This window comes from Amia ocellicauda, chromosome 2 (assembly GCF_036373705.1).
Source record: "Amia ocellicauda isolate fAmiCal2 chromosome 2, fAmiCal2.hap1, whole genome shotgun sequence".
Classification (NCBI taxonomy): domain Eukaryota; kingdom Metazoa; phylum Chordata; class Actinopteri; order Amiiformes; family Amiidae; genus Amia; species Amia ocellicauda.
In genome coordinates this window covers 19,465,745-19,477,795 of record NC_089851.1, presented here as the reverse complement: position 1 = coordinate 19,477,795, position 12,051 = coordinate 19,465,745, and the positions used below count along the sequence as shown (strand labels likewise).

Below are 12,051 nucleotides of genomic sequence, written 5' to 3'. Positions count from 1 at the left end.
CAAGTGCACACATTATACAGTTTAGTAATAGGTATGTGCTAACGGGACGGGGCATAGGAGAAATCACAGTAAACCAACAGGAGTTCTAACACTGTATAAGTAAGAAGGAAGATAAGAAAGCACAGTTATATAAAATGTGCAATTACAGCAGTGCTAAACAGCTCAGGAGAATAAGCTGCTATAGTAAAAGAACAGTCTCAACAGATGTGCGTTGAGTCATCAGAAGTGGTCAGGGACTCTGCTGTCCTGACCTCAGTGGGAAGGTCGTTTCACCACTTAGGGGCCAGAGATGAAAAGGTGGAGGAAGGGGAGCTGAGAGGGGGTAAAGTTAGTCTCCTGGAGCAGGGGGCCGGAGAGGTCTGGATGGACTGTAGGGAGAGATGAGGGTCTTAAGGGAGCTTGGTGCAGTCTGGTCGAGACATTGGTAGATAAGAGTGAAAGTCTTGAATTGAATATGAGCTGAGATGCAGATTTTATTTTATATAACAATTTACTTTCTCATTACAACTCCCTGTAATCAACTTCCTGGCATAACTATACTGCTATTTAGCACAGACCTGAATAACTTTATCTAACAAACACTTACAAAACAGTGTAAAGGTAAATTATATTGCAAACATGTGGAACTGAAAACCATAGCTTTAGCTTTCTTTTAACATATTACGACTATATTTATTTTTATAGTAATTATATTAATTTATTATTTAACTATTTTATGGAGACCATTTATTCACTTTAGTAATTTAAATCAATGATACCCTTTCATGAACATATTACTAAAATATATGTGTTTATCTTGCACAATTACAATAACAAATTTCCTATCATTTGTAATCTTACAATCAACACATTACTCTTCCCCAAGTCCACAGAGGACAGTGTTACATTTAAGTGGATTAAGAAATACCAGGCAAGGCACATATCAATACATTGAGGCATATCAATACATTGATACATTTAAATAAATGACTGCAGTGAAACCTCGGTTTAACTGATGAATGGGGGAAGGGGTGTCTGTAGAATCCGATTGTCCGGATTAATGGCCAATTGACATATTTTGAGCACCAAATCACACCCTACCACATGCAAACTTCTCACTGATAATTCAGTAATGCTAAGTATAAAATATTGTAATGTTTCCATAATAATAATAATAATAATAATAATAATAATAATAATAATAATAATAATAATAATAATAATAATATGGTAATAATACCTGCACATTAATAACTTAGTAATGCATTTTTTAAGCATTTCTGTGTATTTGATCTTATTAAATAAATACTTGGAATACATGATTTGAGTGGAAGGTACATATTAAGCCTTTATTGTAACACCATACCAACCCATCATGTTGAAACTGCAATCTCTGCTCACCTTTGATCTTTGTATACAATACTGTACTTAAAATATTTTTAAAGACCAAAGTACTGTAAATGTATTGTAAAACTCACTTATATTTCTGATATTTTGACCTATTTTAAACAAAAATGTGTAGCGTAATAAATACTGTACCCATTAAGGGGATTAAGTGAATATTGACAATATTGATTTCCCCATTACCAGACTCAGTTGTTCAGTGCAAAGTCTGCTGTTATTGGATCTTCAAACAAAAGTCTGATTTAGCAGATTTCATGCGTTAAATCTGAGATCCATAGAATGGTGGACCATTAAACCGAGAGTTTCCCGTATACATACTGCTTTGATTATGTTTTCTAAGTCCAATTGAAATGATCAATTTGAAATTCTCTCAACTCCATCTCCACATTTCATCCATCTATTCTGTAGCTCTGGGGTGGCCAACCCTATTTCTGGAGAGCCACAATCCTACAGGCTTTACAGGTCTCTTTAACTCCTCAATCACTAGATACCTTGAACAAATTTAAATTGTGACTAATTAAGTAGTTAACAATCTGGACCAAACAAAAAACTGAAGGCACTGTGGCTCTCCAGGGCCAGTACTAGCCACCCCTGCTGTAGGTCCTGTGTAGTTGGCACATTGGGGCAGCAATTATACCTGACGACATGGAGCTCCACCTTCAAACTTGCAGATTCCACCCAGCCAATCGCAGCTCTTAAAAGTTTTGTCAGGAAGCAGGTTGAGGCCGTGGACTAAATAAACCGCTGACCTGTAGAGCAGAAAACAACATTGTGCGGCTCACTGACATATACCTAGTTAATCATTTTAATTTCAAACGTTACATTATAAAGTGTACTATTCTTATATACAATGTAAGCACATGTTATTGTATGCTATTAATAAATAATGTTTTGTTCTGGTATTATATTGAGACAGGGTATATAAACATTTAGCATGCATCTCATCTCCTGTTCAGAGCATGGTGAAGCCTAGACGTGCTGGAGGTGTGAAGGAATGCAGCTGAATGTCTGTGATTGACAGCTGAGCCAGGGACACAGAGGCCTTCACATGCACACAAACTCAACGCAAACAGAAATCACATGAATGTTAAGACGTCTGTCAGCCTTATAATGAATAATAATACATATAAATCATATTTGAAGGGTTACACCTTCCTGCCAATGCACAATACAGGGCCTATGTGTTTGCATGTGTGTTTCTGTTTATTCTTCACAAACTGTTTACTTAAATAAATAAATAAATAAATAAATAGTAACTGCGGTGAAATGTTGGTATTCATATCACACAGGTGGCATACCATTTGATATCTGATTTTACTACAACCTAGTAGTGTTAAAATGCCATTGGAGAAATTACTTTTTGAAATGTTGTTTCTAAGGTTCACAATACTTTCTCCTTGTTCCATGAATCTGTCGTTGTCTCTACACGCATCTCTGTCGCTACTGCAAATACACGTACTTCTTCCAATCGGAGACAGTGGTCGTGTCCATGTAGCGCAGATTTCTGCAGCTCTGCGCGGGTCTGCGCTGCTTCACCAATGGGATCAGAGGAATCCTGCAGATCTGCGCAGAAGTGCAGACATCTGCGCTACACGAACACGACCTGCGTGCTCTCGTCCCGCGTTTGACGTCCTGCGCGTCTCAGGAAGTGGCGTGTGACGTCAGAGCATGTGAGCAGTTACGCAGTCGGCACTTCCGCAGAGACGTGTTTACAAACACGGCCATCGTGTCTTTACAGTTGGACGCTTGAGTGCGAAATTGCAGTTGTTTTCTGTTTAGCAGCAATATGCACATTATGAATGTGGTAAGTTATGCGTTACCTTTACTTGCTGTCTTCCTGCGATTGACCGTTTCTGCTGATTTCAAAACAGAAAAAAGAAACGACAGACCTGTTATAGGTGAGTTATATTATTCACACGTTATTGGTTTGTTATGCAACACTATACACTAAGTTTCCCTTACAAAAGTAAACAAACGTTTGTGTACAACCCAAAAATGCTACAAAATGACTAAACTTTCATTATTATGTTACAGTCCCACAGTGTATAAATATAAATATAAATGTTAGACAGTGAAATATGACTGTTGAAAGAGTGAAACATTGTGGCAGGAATCTCCATATACGAGGACGAGGTAACACTGTTGCTTTTCATATCTGTGTTTTATTAGGTATTTTGGCTCAGGAAATATATTCACCTCATCCTTACGGAAATTCATATATCGCTGCATCCTATGTGAAGTTCTTGGAGGCAGCTGGAGCAAGAGTGGTACCCATAAAGTAAGAGTGAAGATATGCAGCATGCTTTTCAAGTCAAGCAATCCACAGAATTGCTTGCCTAGCAAAAATATCAACCATGACAGTAGGCTGCTTAGATCATTACTGTTATTATTGATAGTATTAGTCGTTTCTGTGCAAGAAAGCAATGACATTACATAGCCGTAAACACATTCTTATCTCCTTGCTGAAGAAGTCTTTTGGAAATAAATGACATTATTTTGCATGCTTTTCTTTATAGAATAAATCAACTGCAAGAGGAATATGAAAGACTGTTTTACTCGATCAATGGGTATGTCTTTTATAAGTGTGTTTCTACTAGTGCACAATGCTAATATTGCTTTGAAATGTGAAAACGTTTTATGGAACACTCTGAAAGGTACAGTTGTGATAAACAAAGCCACACATCACTCACTTATGTAAAATGTTAAAGGAAGGTACCATCTTACTTCCTTACTAGGTGGGTTCCTTCAAGGTATGGATTTAACTAATTTGCAGGGGTGTTGAGAACAAAGGTTGTGTGTTTGGGGTGAAGTAGTTGAGATGAATACCAAACTGAGGACCAGCCAATCTAGCATTCATGCTGCATAGTAGTTCTAGGCAGGTGGGTGATTAACCCATTTGAAGTTTCTTCTGTATAACTTTTTCAAGTCTCACTGATGATGTAAAGCAATTAAAATTGCATTTTTATATGTCCTTCCTTTTCTATAGTTTTGGTCTGTTTTCCAGTTATGAGTCAGTGATCACAGGGAAACATCATCTGTCAAATTGAATAGCTACCCTAAATTATATTGCTATTGCTTTTATTAAAGAAGTTATGACATTTATAAATAGCTCCATATTTCTGTTTGTGAGTCTACAGTTTGATCCACATCTTCTGATATGAACATTATCAAGACACGAATAAACTCCAGCCAAAATCATCAAAAACATTACCCCTGAGAAGACTGCACATTCGAGTTTGCCAAAAGGCTTTGTGCATTCTCATAATAAATGTATCTGATTTCTACTGAAAAACAGGACAGACTGAATCAGGGGAAAATGCAGTAAATGTAATCTTACAATCAGTATGTTTTTAATATAGCCTAATATTTACAAAATCTCTGAAAACGTAAAGGATTCACCCCAGAGAAAACAACCGCAGCAAATCGCACCCTGGTATCCACTATCAGTATCAAGCAGCACATTGAGAGAAATCATGTATTTGTATCTGTCATCATCATCTGTGCACTGCAGCTGATCCTAGCCTAGCTAAGGGTGTGGTGTTTAAGTTGTGTCCTTGCTATGATTTGGCATTATCAACCACAGTCATGAAAAAATACAGCAGGTCTGAGTGGATTGCTATTATTTTAAGATTTAGATTAAAACATAAAGAGTATAATGGAAAACACTTTATTCTTTTTAGGATACTGTTTCCAGGTGGAGGTGCAAACCTCACCTCTTCGGGGTATGCTAAAGCTGCTAGTGTCTATTATCAGCTAGCATTAAAGGTAACTTATTAAATGTTATTTTTGATCATACAGTGAGGGAAAAAAGTATTTGATCCCCTGCTGATTTTGTACGTTTGCCCACTGACAAAGAAATGATCAGTCTATAATTTTAATGGTAGGTGTATTTTAACAGTGAGAGACAGAATAACAACAAACAATTTCAGAAAAATGCATTTCAAAAAAGTTTCAATAAATTGATTTGCATGTTAATGAGGGAAATAAGTATTTGACCCCTTCGACTTAGTACTTGGTGTCAAAACCCTTGCTGGCAATCACAGAGGTCAGACGTTTCTTGTAGTTGGCCACCAGGTTTGCACACATCTCAGGAGGGATTTTGTCCCACTCCTCTTTCCAGATCCTCTCCAAGTCATTAAGGTTTTGAGGCTGACGTTTGGCAACTCGAACCTTCAGCTCCCTCCACAGATTTTCTATGGGATTAAGGTCTGGAGACTGACTAGGCCACTCCAGGACCTTAATGTGCTTCTTCTCGAGCCACTCCTTTGTTGCCTTGGCTGTGTGTTTTGGGTCATTGTCATGCTGGAATACCCATCCACGACCCATTTTCAATGCCCTGGCTGAGGGAAGGAGGAGATTTGAAGGTACATGGCCCTGTCCATCGTCCCTTTGATGCGGTGCAGTTGTCCTGTCCCCTCAGCAGAAAAACACCCCCAATGCATAATGTTTCCACCTCCATGTTTGACGGTGGGGATGGTGTTCTTGGGGTCATTCCTCCTCCTCCAAACACAGCGAGTTGAGTTGATGCCAAAAGAGCTTGATTTTGGTCTCATCTGACCACAACACTTTCACCCAGTTCTCCTCTGAATCATTCAGATGTTCATTGGCAAACTTCAGACGGGCCTGTACATGTGCTTTCTTGAGCAGGGGGACCTTGCGGGCGTTGCAGGGTTTCAGTCCTTCACGGCGTAGTGTGTTACCAATTGTTTTCTTGGTGACTATGGTCCCAGCTGCCTTGAGATCATTAACAAGATCCTCCCGTGTAGTTCTGGGCTGATTCCTCACCGTTCTCATGATCATTGAAACTCCATGAGGTGAGATCTTGCATGGAGCCCCAGACCGAAGGAGACTGACAGTTATTTTGTGTTTCTTCCATTTGCGAATAATCGCACCAACTGTTGTCACCTTCTCACCAAGCTGCTTGGCGATGGTCTTGTAGCCCATTCCAGCCTTGTGTAGGTCTACAATCTTGTCCCTGACATCCTTGGACAGCTCTTTGGTCTTGGCCGTGTTGGAGAGTTTGGAATCTGATTGATTGATTGCTTCTTTAAGAGAGTGCTCCTAATCTAAGCTTGTTACCTGTATAAAAGACACCTGGGAGCCAGAAATCTTGCTGATTGATAGGGGATCAAATACTTATTTCCCTCATTAACATGCAAATCAATTTATAACTTTTTTGAAATGAGTTTTTCTGGATTTGTTTGTTGTTATTCTGTCTCTTACTGTTAAAATACACCTACAATTAAAATTATAGACTGATCATTTCTTTGTCAGTGGGCAAACGTACAAAATCAGCAGGGGATCAAATACTTTTTTCCCTCACTGTATATACAGTACTGTGCAAAAGTTTTAGGCAGGTGTGAAAAAATGCTGTAAAGTAAGAATGCTTTCAAAAATAGACGTTAATAGATTATATTTATCAACTAACTAAATGCAAAGTGAGTGAACAGAAGAAGAATCTACATCAAATCCATATTTGGTGTGACCACCCTTTGCCTTCAAAACAGCATCAATTCTTCTAGGTACATTTGCACAAAGTCAGGGATTTTGTAGGCATATAGTCAGTGTATGATTAAACAATTATACCAAACAGGTGCTAATGATCATCAATCCAATATGTAGGTTGAAACACAATCATTAACTGAAACAGAAACAGCTGTGTAGGAGGAATAAAACTGAGGGAGGAACAGCCAAACCCAGCTAACAAGGTGAGGTTGCTGAAGACAGTTTACTGTCAAAAGTCATACACCATGGCAAGACTGAGCACAGCAACAAGACACAAGGTAGTTATACTGCACCAGCAAAGTCTCTCCCAGGCAGACATTTCAAGGCCGCCAAAGAGTATTTCCAGATGTGCTGTCCAAGCTCTTTTGAAGAAGCACAAGGAAACGGGCAACTTTGAGGACCGTAGACACAGTGGTCAGCCAAGGAAACTTACTGCAGCAGATGAAAGTCACATCATGCTTACTTCCCTTCACAATCGGAAGATGTCCAGCAGTGCCATCAGCTCAGAATTGGCAGAAAACAGTGGGACCCTGGTACACCCATCTACTGTCCAGAGAAGTCTGGTCAGAAGTGGCCTTCATGGAAGACTTGCGGCCAAAAAGACATACCTCCGATGTGGAAACAAGGCTAAGCGACTCAACTATGCATGATAACACAGGAACTCAGGAGCAGAAAAATGAAGAGAGAGAAGCAACTGAGGCTGCCTAAATCCACAGAACTGTGGTTAGTTCTCCAAGATGTTTGTGCCAACCTACCTGCCGAGTTCCTTCAAAAACTGTGTGCAAGTGTACCTAGAAGAATTGATACCGTTTTGAAGGCAAATTGATTTGTTGTAGATTTTTCTTCTGTTCACTCACTTTGCATTAGTTAATTGATAAATATAATCTATTAACATGTCTATTTTTGAAAGTATTCTTACTTTACAGCATTTCACACCTGCCTAAAACTTTTGCACAGAACTGTATATTAAATGTATTGTGGCGGGGGCTCAGGAAACAACACGCACATATGCCGGTGCTAAATGATGATTTATTTACAATACACTTTACAATCAAAAGACATTCAGAAAACCATAAACAAAACCCTAGCTCCTCTTTGAGCCTAACTAAACATAAAACGGGTCCCTCTCTAAACATGTAACTAATAATAAACATGACAGCAAACAATCTTTTTATTGAACTTTTTCTTAATTAAATTCAAATGATCAGATTTAACACTTAAATGTTAAGGAGGTTGAATGTCACCAAAACCTGTAAAGAAAATATGTGCACTGAAGGTTACGAATTGCATAATTATTCAGCTTGATAATTTTATATTAAGGTTGAGTATCATTCATGTACAAACTGTATATATGTGTAACAATTCTGAATCTTTTTTTTCCAGGCTAATTCTAAAGGTGACTATTTTCCTATCTGGGGAACCTGTTTAGGGTTGGAGGAGTTGACTTACCTTACCAGTGGAATGATTCTGTTATCTAAAACTAACACTTCAGGAGTTGCACTTCCATTGGTTTTCCAGAAAGGTGGGTTTAAGGATATTTTCAGACCTGAATTCAGCATAAATTACTTTGTCTAAAAATGTACTCATTGGCTACACTTTGTGTTTGAGTACAGCCCTTCATGCTTTGGAGCTAAGGAAGACCTCTTGCTAAATGATCTCTTTGGCAATGTTATTATAGGTGCCATGAAAAGCAGGCTGTTCGGGAGCCTTCCTGTAGATGTCTTGGATGCATTGGCCTCAGAGCCCATAACAGAAAACTCACACCGATGGAGTCTGTCTTTAGAGGTATGCCTTTCCTAAGCAGCAGCTCAGTTTAGTCCTTCAGTGAGCACTGCCTCTTTGCTTAAATACATGGAAAGATGCACATGTTTGGAAAAGAACAATGTAAAGTTATTCTCCCAAAACATCTACCACTTGTGTTACCCGAGAGTCAAAAAAATGAACGTCATTATCTATTATATTCTTGTGTTTTTTAATTATGAAACGTATTATTAAAAGACATCTGTATGAAAAAGGATAATCAGCCAGCTACATTTTGTGCTAGTGGCATATTTTTATTGGAACAAAGATACCAAACAGGTGTACAAAAAGTGTACAGTGGCTCTCAAAAGTATTCACCCCCTTTGGACTTTTCCACATGTCATTGAAATCAGAATGGATTTAATCAGGAGCTTTTGCCACTGATCAACACAGAAAACATCCATAATGTCAATGTGAACAATATAATCTTCAAATTGTTCTAAATGAATTACAAATACAAAACCAAAAATATTTTTCACTTTGACATGATGGACATTTTCTGTGTTGATCAGTGGCAAAAACTCCTGATTAAATCCATTCTGATTTCATGTTCACAATGATTTCAACACAATGACATGTGGAAAAGTCCAAGGGGGGTGAATACTTTTGATAGCCAATGTATAAACAAATATTATCTTGTGTTCTTGGTTGTCTGATATGTTCATTTTAACATGTCAACAATCAGCATGCATCTATGGGTGTGCATGAGAGTCTGAATGGGTGGATGTCACATTTATAAAAAGGCTTGTGCTGCGGCCATGTTTGTGTGTGTGTGTTTCATTCTCTGGCACACCCAGCAAAACATTTTGCTACCTGTTTGGGTTATCATTATTTTTGGATGTTTTGCTGCTGTAGACTTGCACAACACAGTGTCACAGTGAATTTGTTCACTAAATACAGTGCTAAATATATAAGAAGCAGCACACATTTTATATAAATCTCAAATATGAACCTAAAAAACAGAAACATTAAAAGCTTTATTAAATTACTGAACATTTTACAAAGCTGACTGTTATCAAAGGCCAACCAACTTTACAAATATTATAGCAAATATGTCTATTGTAAATGTTGAATTAAATTGCTTACAATCTGTTCCAGACTTACAATAAGAATGAGAAACTCAAAAACTTCTACAACATCTTGACCACAAACATTGATAAAAAACTGGAGTTTGTATCAACCATGGAAGGTGAGACTTAAAATGCATGTCTGAAAGACCCCCTAATCTACTACATATAATAATAATTTCCATCACATGATGTGTATATATATTATTAATATGAATGTGTGTGTGATTCTTAAGATAAGTCATACCTCACATATTTCAAGATTCTGAAGAGATTAAAGATATCAATAAGGCTACTTCTGTGTATTTGTTTGGATAAAATGAGAAATTCAACACTAATTTCAGATTAAGTTGTCCATTCATTTATTTATAAACTAAAATATGATAATTTGCACTATATTAGGTCTTCCATTTATTTAAAAAAATATGGTTTAAATTCCCAGCCAGAATCTTTTTTGAAAATCCCTATTTTATATTGAAAATATATTTATATTGTTTATATTTTACCAGAAATAATTTTAAGCTATTGCATCCCATGTTTCATCTTCTCCATGCAGCCTATGAATTCCCTATTTATGCCACTCAGTGGCACCCTGAGAAGAATCCCTATGAGTGGTCAAAGCCATATTATCCACATTCACCATCTGCTGTGAAGGCCACTTTTTACATGGCCGATTTCTTCGTTGGTGAAGGTAAAATACAGGGCTGTGCTCGTTGGGCCAGGGTCACGCAGAATTGGTGATCCCTTTATGAGTGTTTAAAATAATTTATCTGCTCAGTGATTTAACAGTTTACCTATGGTTTTACCATGCATGTACTTTACTCTTTACCATGATGTAATTATGGTATACTGTAGTAAATATTTTAAATGGGCTTCAGGACAACTAAACACTAAACTAAACTAGTTCAACTACAAAGGTTTTTCGATAAGAAGGTTCAAAAGTTCTGTTAAATGTTCAGTCTTTTATATCGTGATCCTGATTGGTTAATCTTAGAGTGGCGGGGGAGGGCTGTAATCTGGAAGTCAAATACTTAAATGTTACTCACCAGCTGACCAGGGGGAGTAGAACTGGGTGGGGTGGTTTGTATGTATTGTGGCTCAGTGTATGATAGTTAATCCTTTAGATACCCCTGGTATTTAAGTGAGTCTTGTTAATGCAATTGCAATGCTCTTCCAACTCTATGATGAAGTGTTTAGGTTCAGAGAACAGGTATCACTGAGGACACAGATCTAGAAAGTGATTCCACAATAGGTTTATCTATATATTATTATTTTTTATGAAATTATAATTAATTTGAGGGTTGTTGTTGTTTAATGCCAATTGTTTTGTTATTTAGATAAATCTGTGCTTTTAACAATGTTCTGCAAAAAAGACTAGAGACTTAATAATTATGATCCAGTTTCTTTTACAGCAAGGAAAAATTTCCACCAATTTCCAGACAAGGAAGCAGAACAGAAGGCTCTGATCTACAACTACAGTCCCATTTACACAGGAAATCACACAGACTTTGAACAAATGTATTTCTTTGATTAAAATGTGGCTTTTATAAAATCAGAAAACTTTTTATATTGGCAGGACTTTGCAAAATATTCCTCAAGTATTGATTAGTAAAATAGCACAATTCTTGCTGGTTTTACATAATTGTGTGCTTCTGTAAACTTTTAGTGATTTACAGTGCCCCTAGTGGTCACGGGCCACAGCCTGTAATACTGCTAAAGGTCATGACCTTTTCAAATGCAATACATTTCCATGGCAACAGGGCATTCCAAATACATTGGGCAGTATTCCAAATATGAGGACCAGAATACTCACCTTGCCCTCGGGATACTGTCAGGATACTAGCCCTTGAAGACATTTTATTCGGAATATACTACCAAAGTGTGAAGTCATCTCCACAGCACGTGGTATCAAAACGTTATCCATTTCTCTTGGAATGGTCAACAGCCATCACAGGGCTTTGGTTTGTTTATGATCTAGTTATAAAAAGTGCTAAATTACATAATTCTTTATTAATATTGGTTTTGTATAGAAAAGGCTCAGTAGCTCATCTGTTCCAAATTTGAGAATGATTAATATTACTACTGACGAGTTTATCAGGGATGTAAATGCTGTTTATGTGGCTGATTCAAAACTATAATAAAATTTTGTAACGAGGACACTGAATTTCGGGACTTTGTTGGCTAATTTTTTTTGATAGTTCATTTCAGTGAAATGGCATATTCTTCCGTTTGGGTTTCTGTGTCATTTCCATAGTTATCTTCCATTTAATAGATTTACTGACAAATATTCACTTTG

At 37.3% G+C, this 12,051-nt stretch overlaps 1 protein-coding gene across 1 annotated transcript; it reads left to right on the top strand.

The window, feature by feature from the left end:
* The first annotated feature begins 3,063 nt into the window (after positions 1-3,063).
* On the top strand, positions 3,064-11,919 carry ggh (gamma-glutamyl hydrolase (conjugase, folylpolygammaglutamyl hydrolase)). The gene is made up of 9 exons (XM_066720277.1): positions 3,064-3,281; positions 3,553-3,661; positions 3,900-3,950; positions 5,064-5,148; positions 8,272-8,410; positions 8,567-8,673; positions 9,787-9,877; positions 10,312-10,446; positions 11,168-11,919. Exons 1-9 carry the CDS (start codon positions 3,170-3,172, stop codon positions 11,287-11,289), a joined length of 951 nt encoding a protein of 316 aa, XP_066576374.1. The 5' UTR covers positions 3,064-3,169; the 3' UTR covers positions 11,290-11,919.
* Positions 11,920-12,051: the final 132 nt, after the last annotated feature.